The sequence below is a fragment of the Acanthochromis polyacanthus genome, chromosome 2 (genome assembly GCF_021347895.1).
Source record: "Acanthochromis polyacanthus isolate Apoly-LR-REF ecotype Palm Island chromosome 2, KAUST_Apoly_ChrSc, whole genome shotgun sequence".
Taxonomy (NCBI): Eukaryota; Metazoa; Chordata; class Actinopteri; family Pomacentridae; genus Acanthochromis; species Acanthochromis polyacanthus.
The window spans coordinates 11,158,256-11,176,466 of record NC_067114.1 but is presented as its reverse complement, the minus strand read 5'-3'; the positions used below and the strand labels follow the sequence as shown (position 1 = coordinate 11,176,466).

The 18,211-nt window shown below is 41.2% G+C and overlaps 2 protein-coding genes across 2 annotated transcripts; one reads left to right on the top strand and one right to left on the bottom strand.

Annotated features, from left to right (window-relative positions):
• Positions 1-214: 214 nt before the first annotated feature.
• Positions 215-6,973, top strand: eif4g2a (eukaryotic translation initiation factor 4, gamma 2a; the record flags this gene model as incomplete). Its single annotated transcript, XM_022202547.2, has 20 exons — positions 215-282; positions 411-467; positions 1,215-1,340; positions 1,520-1,622; positions 1,716-1,847; positions 1,940-2,006; positions 2,109-2,260; positions 2,399-2,509; positions 2,595-2,777; positions 2,898-3,036; positions 3,181-3,344; positions 3,432-3,539; positions 3,731-3,835; positions 3,921-4,016; positions 4,125-4,340; positions 4,476-4,734; positions 4,861-5,065; positions 5,208-5,416; positions 5,521-5,642; positions 5,817-6,973. Coding segments are annotated over 20 exons (2,688 nt in total), but the record flags the coding sequence as incomplete, so codon positions are not given.
• Positions 6,974-8,587: 1,614 nt separating this feature from the next.
• Positions 8,588-18,166, bottom strand: ctr9 (CTR9 homolog, Paf1/RNA polymerase II complex component). Its single transcript, XM_022202527.2, has 23 exons — positions 17,995-18,166; positions 16,703-16,801; positions 16,139-16,378; positions 15,910-16,027; positions 15,735-15,824; positions 14,803-15,059; positions 14,595-14,702; positions 14,270-14,506; positions 13,929-14,147; positions 13,505-13,688; positions 13,317-13,405; positions 13,032-13,217; positions 11,741-11,828; positions 11,504-11,652; positions 11,286-11,402; positions 11,052-11,197; positions 10,899-10,970; positions 10,322-10,457; positions 10,065-10,220; positions 9,822-9,970; positions 9,634-9,733; positions 9,443-9,555; positions 8,588-9,367 (listed from the first exon to the last, which is right to left on the bottom strand). The coding sequence occupies exons 1-23, from the start codon at positions 18,037-18,039 to the stop codon at positions 8,968-8,970; spliced, it is 3,498 nt and encodes a 1,165-aa protein (XP_022058219.1). The 5' UTR covers positions 18,040-18,166; the 3' UTR covers positions 8,588-8,967.
• Positions 18,167-18,211: the final 45 nt, after the last annotated feature.

Sequence of the window (18,211 nt, the reverse complement as noted above, 5' to 3'; positions counted from 1 at the left end):
GGCTTTCATGTGCTCAGCAATTTCGCTGAAATCCACTACGCGGTAACTGGAAACCAGACCTGCTAGGTCAGGCGTTATTATCTCTTGATTGTAGTGTGATTGATGACACTCCACTGTGTGCATGTGTGCGTTTAACACTGCTAATTTCTTAACGTACGCCTGTCTCTGCCTGCAGGTCGATCTTTCCTGCCCCACTCCCAGAACTTAATTCTTTTCAGATATTCTTTGCCAAGCCGCCAAAGTGGAGAGTGTCGTTGCACCAGGGGGTCCTTCTCGTTTCAGGTAATTCACATTACCGCATCACATTTAGCCTTTTCATAAAGAACTCGCAAGCAAGTCAGATAGTTCACATTCAAATTTAGGCTCATAATTATGTTAAGCTAAAACTATTTTCCTTTTTTCTATAACAGTGTAGGGGGAGGAGGTGGGGGTGCACCTCAGCACTATCCCAAGACTGTCGGCAACAGGTGATTTTCCAAAATTTTTCTTAAACACACCCACTAATCCTTATGACACTTAAAATATACAGACACTGGCCTTAAACTATAGTGTTATTGTTTGAGTACAGCACATTTGGGGAGGTAGCTGTCTCTGATGGCCTCTATAGCTATGTTCACTATGATATGATGCTATACCGTGATCACCGTGATGGTGGTTTTCTATATTTCAGATGAAATCTGTGATTTAAATGCTCCAAAGCCTTTTACTTGGAAATTTAAGGACCATGTACCACGTCAACAGTAGTTCATGTTGATTCAGTGTTGCCAGTGTCAATATTTTGATTCAAGAGCTGGCAGTATTCAAGATAAAGCTGTTTTCACTCTGTATTTCGCAATTGACCCCAACATCAAATCTCCTACTATGTTAAACATTGTGCATCTTTTGGGTAGGGACAACATAAAGTATTTGCATCCCACAATCCAAAAACAGATTGTCACACTTCACTACAGACTTCAGTGGTCAGTGCGTAACTTAACATGACAGGGCATGCATTCAGCATTTGTGCTGCTAATGTTCATTTGTAACCAAAGAATATGATTACCACAGATTCCACAATTGACCAGACAGTTTGTAATGTTTGAAAGCTACTAAACAAGTCCAACATGGCCTTTTCTAACTTAACCACCATGAATCAGGGCTAAATGCCAGTGATAAGACTTTTCCTGATAAATGCATCTATTATGTGACATTGACCATGTTTTTGTCCATTACAGCGAGTTCCTGGGGAAAACCCCAGGTTCTAGCGTTCAGAGATGGGTACCTTCTCGAAGCACTAGACGAGATGCCAACTCCTCCAACGAGAAAGGCCAGAATGATTCGATCTTCAGGAAAGTGAGAGGGTAAGTTTCTATAGAAATTGATATTAACCCCAGTTACACAGATCAAGCAGAAAAAAATTGTAGTATTATTTCGATGCAAAGCTCGGACCTGAATATGCCATTGGAAATTGTTGATGGTATTTTTGGCATTTTGAAAAGGATGTTTTTTTTAACCTCTTGCCCTTCCTCCTCTTCCTTAGCATACTTAATAAGTTGACTCCTGAGAAGTTTGACAAACTATGCCTGGAGCTCCTCAATGTGGGTGTAGATTCAAAACTTGTGTTAAAAGGAACCATCTTGTTGGTGAGTATTTTTTCTTACCTGTACTTGTATGTTTTTCCTTTAATCAAAAAAAAAGGGCCCTACATTTCTTGTTTTCCTTTTCTTTCTCTTTAGATTGTTGACAAAGCCCTCGAAGAGCCCAAGTATAGCCAGTTATACGCTCAACTGTGTCTACGCTTGGCAGAGGATGCACCCAACTTTGAAGGTCCATCAACAGAAAATCAAGCAACACAAAAGCAGAATACTGTAAGATTTCTTTAAATAATAAAATTGACATTTAACTATGTACTATGCTGGGGCATTTTCCGTCTGGATTTTGAACATGTTCTCTTTTACAGACCTTCAGACGGCTTCTGATTTCTAAGCTTCAAGATGAGTTTGAGAATCGTGCCAGGAATGTTGAAAGTAAGTGGATCGTACTTGATACATGTGGTAAAATTGCAAAATCTGATTTGGTCATGTTTTGTATTTTTCCTTGTTTTCATATTCTTTTATTCCCCCTTGTAGTCTTTGAAAAAAATGACGGCCCTCTCACCTCCGAGGAGGAGGAGCAGCGTGCTATTGCAAAGATCAAGATGCTGGGCAACATCAAATTCATTGGTGAACTTGGCAAACTCAACCTTATCCATGAATCTATCCTCCATAAGTGCATCAAAACAGTAAGTTTTGTTTAATAGCTTTACATAGTTGGGTGTATTTGTTACACTTTTGTATTAACTTCCCACAATCTCAAAATCTTTTTGGGTCACAACAGAAATCAAAGCACATTGTATAAACATTTCATATTTCTTTTCAAGCTTTTGGAGAAGAAGAAGAGAGTCCAACTTAAGGATATGGGTGAAGATTTGGAATGCCTCTGTCAGATAATGAAAACAGTGGGACCTAAGCTTGATCATGACAAGGCTAAGGTGAGGATGTGGACACAAATACAAACAATAGTTATGTCTTTAAATAGTTTAGTTCTGTTGGATAACAGATAAATTCTTCTTTCAGTCTTTAATGGATCAGTACTTTGGCCGCATGCGATCCTTAACGAACAACAAGGAATTGCCAGCAAGGATCCGTTTCCTGCTGCAGAACACGGTGGAGCTGCGAGACAACAACTGGGTGCCTCGCAAAGCTTACGTTGACAACGGACCAAAGACTATCAACCAAGTTCGTCAGGATGCGGTGAAGGTTAGTTTAACTGCTCTGCTGCACTCATTAAATGTTTAGTTTAACAATTGCAGTAAATAATGTCGGTCGTAGTCGGTTTGTGTCCTTAGATTCTGACTGGAGTCTCACTGTGCTTTGCAGGATTTGGGTGTTTTCATTCCACCTCCAAGTGATGCAATGAGGAATGACTTCTTCATGGACAACTCTTTCCTTCCAACAAGAGTGAAATACGACAGGGAGACTCTCGGTGGGCTGGCTGATATGTTTGGACAAATGCCTGGTATGTGACTGCTTGCTTTTTTTTTTTTTTTTTTTTTTTTAAACTACTGTACTGTAAAAGGAGTCAAGCTGCCTACTAGATGTAGTATTAAGGCTTTATTCTTTTCAAGCAATGTTTTAATGTTTTGGTTCTTGTTTTTGGTAGGAAGTGGCATTGGTACAGGTCCAGGGGTCATTCAGGACCACTATTCTCCTACCATGGGTCGTCACCGTGCAAACCCCATCTTTAATGGCCATATTGGAAACAACAATGGTTCACACCAACCGCAGTTTGAAACGGGAAGCAAACCTTACGCAAAACCAAACCAGGTATGTGCCATATTGTAGTTGTTCATTTTTATTGCCATGTTAAACCTGTGCACTTTTCATAACTGATTTTTGTGAAATCTTTCACAGGGGCAGCATTCACCAGTTTTCAACCACAAACAGAATCACTCAGTGCAGATGCAGTCTAAGGATATGGCTCCACGGTTCAGCAAGAAAGGGAAACTCAATGCGGATGAGGTACAGCCACATACTTTGATAAACAGAGATTATTTTTTTAATCATTAACTTTGACTATTTTAATTTTGCTTGTTCTGGTAGTCCAATGTATATTTAAAAAGAATTGTTTCAGCAGGACTATGTTCTGTTATTTATATCAATTGAGAATGTGCAGTGGAATTTTAATAGACTTGTTGGTTTTGGCATTCTAGATCAGTCTGAGGCCAGCACAGTCCTTCATCTTGAATAAAAACCAAGTGCCAAAGCTGCAGCCACAGATGACTATGATTCCTCAAATGGGTTCCCCAATTGGACAGGTACCATTTTTAGATTTGCAAATGAATATTCAAAATTGCAGTTTTCAGGAAGCACATGCTCACTTTGCTTTTTGTTCCTCCATAGCTTGGCCTCAAAGCCAATCCTCCTCCAATTCAGGAAAAACCGGCAAAGTCCAACAAAAAAGCTCCTCCTACAAAGGAAGAGTTGCGCAAAATGACTGTAAGTTCCTCAGTGTGCTCACGCTTGTCTTGACTGACTTCTTGCGTAAGATAATGAATGCTCTTATACCAGATCTGACATGTTTTTTTTTTTGCTTTGCTTTTCAAGGAGACTTTAGTGGCGGACTACCTGAACAGCAAAAACATCGATGAGGCATTGAATGCTGCGAAGGAGATGAAGGCTCCCAAACACTTTCTGTCTGAGATGCTGAACAAGATCATGGTCTACTCCCTTGATCGTTCAGATGAGGATAAGGAGCATGCAAGCACCCTGATCCATTCGCTCTGCACGGAGGGCCTCGTCACTTGTGAAAACCTAATGCAGGCAAGTGTCATAACTTCAGAGTTTTTAAAGTTGATCAGCGTACTTGGATGAGACTGTTTTAGTACAGGTTTCACCGTCTGAATACCAAGCTGCTATTCGGTACTTACTGTGTACACACTGCGCTTCTTTTCATAGGCCTTTCTGAGTGTCCTGGACCAGTGTCCCAAGATTGAGGAAGAAATCCCTTTGGTGAAGTCGTACTTGGCTCAGTTTGCAGCGCGGGCAATCATTGCCGACCTCATCAGCATTGACGATTTTGCCCACCAGCTGGAGAATGGTGCACATTTCCCACTGTTCCTGCTGTGCCTGCAGCAGATGGTCAAACTGAAGGACCGTGAATGGCTGAGTGACCTGTTCCAGCAGAGCAAGGTCAACATGCAGAAGATGCTACCGGGTATGTCCAAGCCCACTCTGACCGTTAGTGTTCACCCAGTTTATTCTGTATTGAGAAGCCGATTTGGTATTGGACTCAATGAAGACAGTTTTGCTACTATTATTAAAGAATTTTATATTCCCACAGAAATTGACCAGAACAAGGACAGGATGTTGGAGATTCTGGAGGGCAAAGGTCTCAGCTTTTTGTTCCCACTGATGAAACTGGAGAAGGAGCTGCTGAAGCAAATCAAAGTAGATCCTTCTCCACAGTCCATCTACAAGTGGATCAAAGACAACATCTCCCCTAAACTCCACACTGACAGAGGCTTTGTGAACATCCTCATTACCAGGTACAGCACTGTTTCTAATGATTAAATCAGTCTCTGCCAATGAAGCAAACATTCTATCAGACAAAGCTTTGTTGGTTAATCTGACAGCACACACCACTTTGTAAGGGTTTTAGAGTGTAATGATGGTCTTGTTGTCTGTCAGCTTCTTGCAGTACATTGCTTATGAGATCAACCCTGAGGATGATGAAGAGCAGCTTGCAGCGCCCAGCAAGGAGCAGCTGGACAAGGAGAAGCAGTTGCTGCTGTCTTTCAAGCCAGTAATGCAGAAGTTCCTACATGATTACATCGACCTGCAAGTCAGTGCGCTTTATGCCCTGCAGGTGCACTGCAATGCCAAGGGTTTCCCCAAAGGTATGGTTGTAGTTCTGCTGAACTAAAAATACATTTTTATGCACAGTTTGGATAAGTTTTGTATGAAAACTTTCAGAAGTGTAATGGTTCTCATCATTTTTTAGGCATGCTGCTGCGCTACTTTGCGAACCTTTATGACATGGAAATAATTGAAGAGGAAGGCTTCCTTTCATGGAAAGAGGATATCACCCAGGAGTATCCAGGAAAAGGAAAAGCATTATTTCAGGTAAATTTTTGGACAGTTTTTCTAATATCTCCCGTCAGTGAACGACAGCCCTGTTCCTGGTAAAAGAAATATACATATGCAAAGCTGCTCTTAAATCTGCAGCCCGTTTGTGCTGTACTTCGATATAGACTAGTTGATTGAGTCATTCATGGAGGTGTTGTGCTTCCGGTACAGGTGAACCAGTGGCTGACCTGGCTGGAGACTGCAGAGGAAGAGGAGTCAGAGGATGAAGATTACTGAGAAACAGGCCAAAGCCATGTGTTATCAGGATGCAATGAGTGATTTGTTTTTTCTTTTTTTTTTTTTTTTTTTGTATTCATGTGTCCTTTCCTTCTAACTCTATCCTTCTCTTCTTGTAACCGCTGTTACAATTCATTCCACTATGAAATGCTTTGCCCGATCAAGCCAGCATCACCACAATCTTATTATATTTATGCTTTATTCTCATTTTCTATCCTGTTTGATTTCCTACAGCGGATGTTTTATACACTTCAATTATCTTGGGTTATGTTTCCTTTAAGAGTAGGCAGCGTTTGGCAGAAAAAAAAGCACCAGCACCAGAACTTGACCCGTTTTATCACCTTTCTGACATCTGGTAGGAGTCACCAAGTGCTGCCATAACTATTTACTTAAAAACTGTTTACAAAAGAGAAAAGACTCTATAATGATGCAAAGAGACTTCTCTCCTTGTTTTATCTACATTTGTTAATCAGTTTTTAAATGCACTTTGCTGAACATCATGAGTCGTTGCAATAGTAAAATATTCTTTCCTTGATTCTTTGAAACAATCTTGAGTTGCAGTTGTTGGCTGCCATGATTATAATGGTTACCTTGTGCTTGAAAATAGGCCATTTGTCTGAAAAATTTTAATCAGATTTGATTATGTCCGTAGTGACCTATTTTACTTGCACAATGATTTCAGTTACCCACATTAAGTTTAGTGAATCAAGAGCTTGTTTTTAAGTATAAAATGTGTAGCGCTGTTAGGAATGATTCTGTGTGGCCTTTTTTTTCTTTTTTTTTTTTTATTTATCAATTCATATGGATATACCTCTAATGTATCTCGGACTATACTTGAATGTCTCGGTTTTTGCATTGAGACAGCCAAAGCTTAGTTTGCTTTGCTACGGTTGTTCACCACTCGTGGAAATTTTACGTCTGTTTGCCATATTTGTCAAGTTCTTAAATGGTCTTTTTATCTTCATGAAATTACAAAGAATGTACTGTATGTGTACATTTAGACCTTCTTCTGGAGTGTCACTGTAATGTTGAGTGCAAGAAGTTGAGTGTACAACTGCAGATCAGACCTTGAAATAAAGTTTAACAGTTCATTTTTTGTGTCCTGAAGATTTTTTTTCCCTGGGTTTTTTGTTAAGAACTTATTTGTGAAAACTGGGGTCATTTGGGGTGGATCATCTGGACTTTGGTAAGATGTACAAGATGAGATGACTTAATTTAAGGCTGTATGTTCATTACAGATGGTTCTAATATGTGATGTAGTCCAGCTACACTAAATTGCCAAAAGTATTTACTCATCCATCCAAATAATCAGAATCAGGTGTTCCAATCACTTCCATGGCCACAGGTGTATAAAATCAAGCACTTAAGCATGCAGACTGCTTTTACAAACATTTGTGAAAGAATGGGTCGCTCTCAGGGGCTCAGTGAATTCCAGCGTGGAACTGTGAGAGGCACATTGTGCCAAGAGGTGGCCAACTTTCTGCAGAGTCAATCACTACAGACCTTCAACCTTCATGTGGCCTTCAGATTAGCTCAAGAACAGTGCTTCAGCAGAGAGCTTCATGGAATGGGTTTCCATGGCCGAGCAGCTGCATCCAAGCCATACATCACCAAGTGCAATGCAAAGTGTAGGATGCAGTGGTGTAAAGCACTTTCAGGAGCTGGACTTGGCCCCTTAGTTTTAGTGAAAGGAACTCTGAATGCTTTAGCATGCAAAGACATTTTGGACAATTCCATGCTCCCAACTGTGGGAACAGTTTGGAGCTGGCCCCTTCCTCTTCCAGCATGACTGTGCACCAGTGCACAAAGCAAGGTCCATAAATACATGGATGACAGAGTCTGGTGTGGATGAACTTGACTGGCCTGCACAGAATCCTGACCTCAACCCAACAGAACACCTTTGGGATGAATTAGAGCGGAGACTGAGAGTCAGGCCTTCTGGTCCCACATCAGTGTGTGACCTCACAAATGCACTTCTGGAAGAATGGTCAAAAATTCCCATAAACACACTCCTAAACCTAAACCTTGTGGACAGCCTTCCCAGAAGAGTTGAAGCTGTTGTAGCTGCAAAGGGTGAACCGACGTCATACTGAACCCTATGGATTAGGAATGGGATGTCACTTACGTTCATATGCGAGTCAAGGCAGGTGAGTGAATACTTTTGGCAATATAGTGTATGCCAGCTTCCATAAAAAAAAATAAACGCTGTTGGCTCATTTCAACCTCTTTAATATAAATTTATCTTCTTCACGTGACTTGTCAGTACAGTGATGTGCAGTATAATGTCAATAATCAACACTAATTTTGGTTTTAGATTCAAATAACTAGCTGCATCATCAAGCCTTTAATTACCTGATAATAGCATGGTGGAGATACAGATGTCTTATGTTATTAGTTTCTTGGATTTTTTTGCTGAGAGTACATATTGGTTATGGGATCTGTCTATTGCTATGAGCCTTGTTTTCCATTTTATAAAAAGTTTGAACAAAAAAATGCGTAACTGACATGTTCATGTAGTCAAAGCGAAAATTCAGCTTGTATGTGAGATGAGTCACAGGACACGGTTTTCCAACCACAAAACACATTTGTGGTTGGAGCAGAGCAGTCCAACCACATCTTATCAGTATTTTTTTACTTCCTACTTATTAGAAGCAACAAAGTTGAAAACATTTGGTAGTGTGACACAGGACCAGAATTTCGCACTCTTACACGATTCTTTGTTTTTTATTTGACATTTCATTGAAGTATCTTCCCAGCTTGGGGTCATTGTCTGATCTAACCATCTGAGATACAAAATAGCTTGTGTGCTTTTTCTTTACATCACTGCGTCACTTCAGATCATTTCATCTATGCTTAACTAAACATCTCCAACGAAGCGTATCTGTGAAAAGACATTTCCAGTAAGATATGACCAATAGACCATAATGTTGTACTCCTGCCCCCCACACACAAACAAAAAGACATTTTTCTAGACTAATCTGAAGTAATTACACAGGCTGATATCCCTGCTTTTAACAGAAAATAAAAATGTATAAGTGACGAGTTTTCTCAATATTACACGAGTCTTTGTGAGTGATTGGATAGCTTAATCGCTGTCATCATCCTCGTTGTTGGAGCCCTCCTGTTCTGATCCAGAGCGGCGTGGGGAGCCCTCGTTGTCTGATCCTGCTTCAGAGCCTCTGTCGGACCCTCGGTCTGATGCTGCGACGGGCGAACCAGCCCTCGACTCGTCGTCTGATCCCGACCGACTCCTCTTGCTCTCGTTGTCTGACTGCTCTGAGTCAGACTGCACCCTCCTCTTCTTTACTGGACGGTCGCTGCCCGACTCATCGTCCTCCGAGCCTCCAGAGCGCCGAGGGCTGCCCGGCTCGCTACCCGGCTCACTGCCCGATCGGTTCCTTCCGCCATCGGAGTCGCTGTCTGATGCGATGCGCTTCCTGTGGCCGCCCTCATCATCAGAGCCTGAGCCGCTGTCTCGCTGTTGTCTGTATAGGAAGATTATCCATTAACTTTCTGTTGATGTCCTTGTTTAAGCGTAAAATCTGACTTTAGGTTTTTACCTGTCCTCAGCTATTTTCAATCCGTCCTCATCTGAAGAGGACTCAGAAGACGAGATGATGGCCTTAGACTTGATCTTTCCTTTAAGGGACGGTGGCATACGCTCAGGCTGGGGCTAAAATGACAAACATGTTAAAATCTTTACAACATAAATCATGACAGAAGAACAGAGCAAAGAAACGCCAAAAAAGACCTTCTCAATCTTTTTGCGTCCCTCTTTGGGTTTACGCTGCTTCTTGGGTCGTGATGCTCCTTCCTCATCATCGCTGTCGTCATCTCCTCCTTTAATTGGTCTGAAATACAGGACAACGTTTTCTGTCAGTATCTAAATGACCTGCAGTCAAACTAAAATACATTCGGCATTCACTGCAGCAAACTCACCTCCTCCTCTTCTTTTTCTTCTTCTCTCCATCCTCACCCTCCTCTTGTTCACTGCCACTGCCTCCCTTTCTCTTCTTCTTCTTCTTCAATGGCAGGTCCTCGTCAGAGTCGTCGTTAACAAACTCATCCATGTCGCCGCCTTTCTTGCGCTTAAAGATAGGGAAAAAAGCACGTTATCCACACTGCATGTTGAGTGCGACTTAAAAGTCTGCTGCTGTGACTTATATCAGTGCTGACACTCACACGACTTCCTCCACCACCACCAGACTTCTTCTTTTCTTTGGCCATTTCCTTTGATCCCTCTGCGAAGGTGAGCAGGTTCTTGGTCTTCTCTACATACAAAGCTCTCTGCTCCAGGAGCTTCTTCTGTTCTTCGGCTTCTTTGTTCCGCTTTTCCTCCTAAAAAAAGGTTTGAAGGAGACCATTCAACCAATGTATAAGCGTTGTAGAGCAAAAGTGAATCAAATGCACAAAATGACACCTTGTAGGACCATATGTACCTGTTCTTTTAACAACTGTTGGCGCAGCAGGTCCCTCTCCTGTTCTTGTTTGGCCCGAAGTTCCTTCTCCTCTTCATCTTGCTTCCTGGCTCTTGCCACATGGTACTGAGCCTGACTCAGCAGGTCAGAACACTGCCTGCATTCCCACAACACGCAGATGCCCACAGTTATATCACAACAGAGTTTAAAGGTAACATATTATGCTATTTTTCAGTCACGTCATATAGGTCTCAGAAGCCCAAAAACATAGTATTTAAGTTTGTTCGCCCCAAAATCATCCTTTGTTCGGAGTTTCAGCGGTCGAAAAAGTCACTCTCACCAGCTTATTTCGTCATAAGCGGACCCAAATCAAACTCAGCCGTTTGAGCAGGCATATTCACAAAATATGGTGTAGCAAGGTAGGGAGGAAACAGTTTTCAAATTCGAACCTCATAATGAGCTACTGCAACACACACTACTATAAGAAAACTTTCACAAAGTGAGATTTGCATAATATGTCCCCTTTAAACTTTTCTTAGAAGAGAAACAAAAACCTTCAGCATGTCTTTAACTGTAACAGGAATAAATGGAGACTGACCTGGCCTCAGATGCAGCAAGAGAGAGGTCAAACCTCATCTTGTCTCCGGCCTTGCTGAGGTAGCTGAAATACCTGTGTGAGGAAGAGAAGGGTGAGTGATGAAACTGCAGGATTAGACAGAGTATGAAGTGGAGGCATGAATCAAGTCACTACCTGTGAGCCAATTCGAGCTCTTTGACAGCACTGAGTACAGCCTTCAGGTTACTCTTCTCATCTTTCAGCACTAGAGTGGCCAGCCTCTGCAGCACCAGGGCCACATTGAACATCAGCACGGTGTCACTGGGTGCCACGTGGCGGGCCTTGAGGTGCACACATCACAAACATAAAAGTTATGTTCCCTCCATTTTGTAGTATAAAATAAAAGCCTTTCAATTCTCTTCATGTTACCTTCAGCAGCATCTGTTTGCACTCTTGCAGTTTTCCACATTTGAAGAGTGCTCTTGCGAGATACAGCAGCACCTCCGTGTTCTGATATTTGTAAAATTTCTTCAGGCAGTTCTCATACTGTTTTGCAGAAATAAAATAGTAAACAGCACTGAAGAGGAAGAAGAAAAAATTGACTAAGACAATCAATTTTATAGATTAGCACAACTGAGGCCCCGTACCATCTGCACGGCGCTGATGTACTGCTTCTGCTCCACATAGATGTGAGCCAGATTTAACCAGACATCACTGATGTCTGCTGTGGCCTCCCTCACTTGCGCGAACACATCACGCGCCTCTCTGAAATAACCCTTGTGGGCAAGCACGGCACCTGGGCGAGGGAAGTTTATGTTTAGTACAACATACGCATACGGGAGAATGAATCAAAAAGAACAAAAACAGAATAAAGCGGAACGCACCGATGCCGTTGGCAGCATAGAGATTCTTGGCATCATTTCGCAGGACTTGCTTGTATATGGCCAGGGCACGATCCTGATGTCTCTTTTCCTGTCAAGACAACCATTGTTACTTAATATGAGAACCTACTACTTTCCCCTTATATATACACACACACACACACACACACACACACACACACACACACACACACACACACACACACACACACACACACACACACACACACACACACACACACACACACACACACACACACACACACACACACACACACACACACACACACACACACACACACACACACACACACACACACACACACACAAAACAATGTTAACTCAACCTTTCTACTGGGACACACTCCATCTCACAGCAAATGGAGCGTGCCTCTGCCAACATCAGCAGCTAGAACAGCATGTGAATGAATTTTTGGCTTATTAAGCTTCAGAGAGAACAAGTGTAAGTAGTCATCTATTAACTATATTGATGACAAGGTGAGATGTACCATGATCCATCTTATTCAACTACAATTACTGTGCAGCATGTTAAATAAAGAAAGCAACAACAAAACAACAAAGATTCCACAATGTGGGAAAAGTGAAGCCTCATCAGTCCCAACATGGTGCTGATGTCTAAAGTTTGTACCGCCTCTGCTAACCAGCTGTGTTGTGGCATTTTACGGTTGAACAAATGATAAAATAAGACGAATAGGACATGTAAATCAAATTTAAGAGCAAACAATGATGAGATTGGAAGACCTAAAGTGTCAACTGAAGTTATGAAAACACTAAATAATCCTGTGGAAAGTGGCAACCCCACAGAAGAAGCCCATACAAGGCATAAGACGGTGAGTTCATGCCCTCTCTTCGTCTGTACTCCTAAATTGAAACCTAGGTCACACTGAGCTAAGCAGAGATAATGCCAACCTAGCAGAAATAAAAAAGAGGAGGTGGTCTAACTTTTGATAGAATTACATCGTATACATCCTGATTAGGTCTTAAGATGATGGGTTGTGGTTTTCCAGAACAGAAGAGGAGAGTGTAGAAGAAGCTTGCATAGATATAAAAGATGATGTAATGCTTTGTGTAGTCAGTTAAAATCTCGAGGTTTGTTCTTACAGCCTCTGTATTGGATAAACATTTTTCGGATCACACTCTGAAGACTGCTTAGAGAGTTTTTCTTGACTTTTTGAGGACTGCAATTATTTAGCAATAGTTCTCAACCAAGTGTTTTTACTTTTCTCTCATTTCTCTGTCAGCTGATTAGAAAGAACAAGGCATCTTTCTGCACCTTTTCCCGATCTCTGGTGGGCTGATGGAGCGTCTGCAGCCACACGTTACCCAGAGCCAGCATGGAGTAGGTGTCGTTCTGCGTGGACGGCTGCTTCAGGATGCGCTCAAACTTCTTTTGACCAGGTCCCCATTCCTGCTTGGCCAAGTGAAGGTTTCCAATCAGGGACCAGGCGTCTGGGTGATCCTGCAGCAAACAGAACAAGCATCAGATAATGTTTAAAAGAATCTGACGCCACACTTCATCTATCAGTGTTAAAACTATTGACACAGCAGCAGACTGAACCTGATTAATCTGCAGGGCTTCTTTGAACCAGTCAGAGGCTTCGTAGAAGTTTCCTTTGTCACGAGCCATCGCTCCAAGACGCAAATAACCTGTAGGCCAAAAAAGTTTTTTAAAAAAATGGTCTTCTAAAGAGTACAACCCTTTATCTTCGTGATCTCATGCTTAACTGTAGAATGATGCATGCTTACAGTCCACATAGTTAGGATGTTCCCTGAGGATGTTTTTGTAGAGTTTCTCAGCTTCGTGGAATTCACACATAGCCTCGTACAGACGGGCCAGATTGTAGGAGGTGGTGACAGAAATGGCATTGTAGTAATGCTCGTCATGCTCTCCTTCAGCTTTGGCTCGGTCCAGAGATGCTAGAAAGTATTTCTGCGAGGGAGAAGACATGACCCCAACCTTGAAATAGCACTGCTGTTTCTGTTAAACATGGAGTTCTGCTCACTTCATGATCAGTAGACATCGCAGTACAAAAAAAATATGCAATCTTTGTACTGCCTGTTCAATGTATATTCCACATTATCAGCTACATATAGCAGATGATGGGTTTAAACTAATGGGGCTACAGTAGGATGCTTGGCTGAAGTAGCTGTACTACATGTTGTTTTCTACCTTGGCTTCCCCCAGGTTGCCCAGCCTGAAGTGCAGAGCCCCCAGGTTGTTGAGGATCTCAGGGGGAACGTCGGCCTGCACCTTCTCCTGCAGGATTCGGGTCGCTGTGCCGTAAGCAGACAGAGCTCCTTGGATGTCAGTCTGTTCCAGGATCTGAGCCAGCTCGATCCATGCCTCCACATCATCTGGGTACTGTTCCGTTACCTTCTTCAAGTGGCCCTAGCAAACAAAAACAGTCACATATATATACAAATTTAACCACCTTCCTAAAATAATCATTTAACAAATTCTTCAAGATAAATCCGACATGGTTTTCTGTGCCAGATGGACAGGATACCTACTTTTGCAATATCTCTCTTTTCCTGATCGTCAGATGTTGCATAGAGGGAACCCAGGATTTTCATAGTTTCATAGTTATTGGGGTAGGCCTTCAGGACCTTTTCAAAGCACTGTGCTGCATTTTCTTTGTCTCTTCGATAGACATACATCTGTCCCAGACCAAAAAAGGGCAGCACAAAGGTGGACGAAGCAAACTGAGTGGCCTGGTAGTAATACTGAAACGCCTGATCATAGTCCTCCTGAAGAAAAGAAAGAGAAGCGATATCAAAAACATAAATTTAGATGCAAACGATCAGTAAGCATGCAAAGGGTTGGCTGGGACATTACCTGCACATGAAATGAGCGAGCTAACTGATAGCAGCTCTCAGCCTGCATGGCCTCGACTTCTGTGTTGTGGAAAGCGTGCAGAGCGAGATGCTGCACTTTACTGTAGTCCTGACAGGAAAAAGAAAACGCGCAGAAACAAATAACAGTTAAACGACACATGGATGTAACCTTCTGTCAGTATGTCAAAGGACAACAGACTTGTGGTTACCTTCTTGAAGAAGAAATGGTTGGCGAGATGGTTGAGCACCATGGGGTTGCTGGGGTCGATGGTGTAGGCCCGCGACAAGAGCTGCACTCCGTTCTTGATAGAGTCCGCCTCTTTATTGTTGAGCTCTAAAACTGCCAAACCAACAAGCGCTCCCACGCACTTTGAATTCAGCTCCAGCGCTCGACCGAAAGCCAAACGAGCCTTCTCCAGTTTGTTGAGTTTGACAAAGCAGTGTCCCATCCCAAGCCTTACCTCAGCTAGAAAGAGACAAGACAGATCAGATGGATTAGGAATAATCTGTAATAACTTTCTTTACCTGAGAGATACAGAATTAACTGGAGAAAGTCTTGCTCACATATCATCTCATCTTCATTTATCGCAGATGTCTAGGTCCAGTATCAGCATTTACAGATATATATATAAAATTACTAAACATAGATTGTGATTTTACATACGTTGGTCTATTGCTGCTTTTCTTTCATCATATTGTTTTCATTAAAATTTAAAATCATTGGTGAATAAAAAAATAAGAAAACTTGTAGTCTGGGCACGTTTGCAAGTAAATTTATATAAACCAAAGAAGTTCCTCAAAAAAAAAAAAATACAGAAATCAATCAATTAGAAAAAAATTAACATGTATGTATTTGATTTAAGTTTAGTGTTTGTGTTTTTAGCTAGTTATAAGTAACACCTATAAATTACAATAAATATATTGTTATATAAATACAGTTTACTCTCAGAATGCATTATTGCTAAACTTTAACATACAGTCTTACAACATTCACATCCTTGCCACAACTCTTTATAACCTTAAAACAATTAAGGAAAAGAGATATTGACCAGGTTCTAGTAGTAGCAGTATTAAATCGCTGTAATGGGTAGTAATAGTAATGGGTAATACGGTGTTTAAAGACATTACGTCACTGGTTTACCTGGACAGCCAGGGTTTGTTCGCAGAGCCTTTTTGTAGTATGCCAGTGCGCCTCTGTAATCCTTTTTATTGAAGGAGATGCAGGCTTTACCTGTTGGACAACAATTGTGTTAGTATTTTTATCAATCAATCGCAGTAGTAAAGACCAATCTTAGGCTCCTTTAGATTCAACTTGCCAAGCAAAGCAGGGATGTTATTGGTGGACTGATTGAGGACAAAGTGGAACTGAGCATCGGCCTGGTCCATCTTGTCTCCTTCCAGCAGGCAGAAACAGGCTCGACCCAGCAGATGGTTCTGAATGAGACAACAGCATGTTGTATTTACTGAATGTAAAAAAATAAAAAATAAAAAAAATAGTGGAAGCTTTCTCTCATCACCACCAGCTTTGAAAGACATTCTTCCTACCTGATCGTACATGATGATCTTATCGGCCATAGTGTAGAGCAGAGTGGCCTGCGTGATGAGCTCCTTCTTGGCATCTTTGTTTTTCTCTTTACGTGCTTGTTGGACATAGTAAGCTGCCAGTGTGTCCAGACAGGTCATCTGGTCCTTCTCATGGTCTCTGTAGTCGAGGTTTCCATCGATACGCGCTGCCTCTAAAAGCTTGACAAAATCCTCTGTTTTGCCCTGTTTGTAGTACTCCAACTGAAAAAGAAAAGACAAACTGTCAAATGGGAGCATTTCACATTGTTTTATAAGAATCAGATCTGATATACTTAACATTTTACATTACATCAATAAGTGTCCTGTTGAAACAATTATCTAATCAACTGATCAAAAGACAATGAATTGTCAGCTGTTTTAGAAATGGTTGATCATTTAAAGTGCTGGTTTGAGATTCTCAAGTGTGAGACTTTACTACTTTGCCTCATCCTATTTTCAGTGTCAACAATTCAAAGAAAACAAAACTAATCAATATCTGCAGACCGAGAAGATCTGTAACGGTCTGAGGTTAGAATACAGACTCACCGCCAAAGCAATCCAGATGTGCAGCTGTGTGTGTTCCTGCTTTAAGATACTGATGACCTCGTCTCCCTCTGGCAGCTGGTCAAAGTCGAGCTCGATAACCTGCACAACACAAATCATTCAAGTCACGACACGTCAAGGTCTGACAAAACTTTCTGTGTCATTTAAGCATTGGATAAATTGGAGCTGTATATATGGTGAGATAATCTGAATTTTACTTTTCTATACCATTTATGCTCCGATTGCATTAAAAGTTCAGGTCTTTTTAATGAAAATACTGGGTTTTCATATAATTTCGGGAGGCTGATCTCTAATTAGGCCCTTTGAAGACTTGAGTAAAACATTTTGTCTTTGACATTTCATAGACCAAATGATTAACACATCATAGTATTAATTACTTGAATTTTAAAAAAGAATCACATTCCCACTGTCTCATTAGCCATCTCTGGCATAATTTAAAAAACATTTATTGCGAGTTTCTTAGGTATACTTTGTTGAATAAACAGTCAAATCTCACACCCTGCTTCAACAAATCCTAATGAAGGCAAATGATGTTGAAGGTTATATTGGTGAGTGTTTGTTGCAAGCATTTTAGAGATATTGATCCAAATGTATGGTGACTTTGAGGCTGTGATGGTTGTCTAATATTCTGTCCAGCCTGTTAATATCAACTAGACTGCTTAAATAATACAAACATTCTGTGTGCACAGCAATGCCACTCAGCAGCATGTATCTAGGTATCATGTTCACACAAAATAATGTACTGTGAAAGTCATTTGTTCCCACATTGTTCACTGTTAATTTGAATAAAGCTCCAAATGGTTGATGGAGTTGATGAAATTTCACGTATAAACAAATGTATTCATAACGATACAGTGGGGAAATAAGACTAAAGTTTGGTGCTAAAAGTTAAACACCACCTATGTAATGAGTCCTTGCATTAAGAAATGTCTCTGTAAAGGTTTAATATATTAAGTGGTTCACTGACAAGAAAACATCTCAGCGATTGACTTACACTTTGCACAGGAGCCTGAGCTCATATTTGCTGATATATTTAAGGTGTTTGCTAACATTAGTACTTCTGTACTTAAAGACTACGTATTTCTAGTGTTTATAATTTAATCGACTTGGAGAGATCTTAGACAAACGTTTAAACCCGTTTAAAGCCGCAGTGATGTGTACTGAGCATTAGCTTATGCTAGCTACAGCTAGCATTAATAGCTAGTAGCACATCGAGGCTCAGTGAGTCAAAGATACGCAATAATTATAAACACTAAACATTAGAAGAGTTTTACCTCATCTGTGTCCCGTAAAGGGATCTCAATGGAGCCCCGAGACATCTTGAATCAGGAGAAGAAACCCGCTTGAAGTTGAATTTATAAAAATAAAGATACAAAAACTCCGGTCCTTTGCTTGTTGGTAGCTACTTCATGCTTCCGACAAGACACAAACACACGGATGGTGCAACTGAAATTACGTCCGGCTAGATTGTCTGGTTTCCCAAAACGTTTG

What these genes read in the sequence shown, in the direction of transcription:
- ctr9 (XM_022202527.2), bottom strand. Translation starts at nt 18,039, where the DNA reads ATGTCTCGGGGCTCCATTGAGATCCCTTTACGGGACACAGATGAG. An exon ending in GCAACCTGGGGGAAGCCAAG is followed by an intron (nt 13,689 to 13,928) that starts GTAGAAAACAAC and finishes TCTCCCTCGCAG; the next exon opens with AAATACTTTCTAGCATCTCT. An exon ending in CTTGCTGCATCTGAGGCCAG is followed by an intron (nt 10,458 to 10,898) that starts GTCAGTCTCCAT and finishes GTGGGAATGCAG; the next exon opens with GCAGTGTTCTGACCTGCTGA.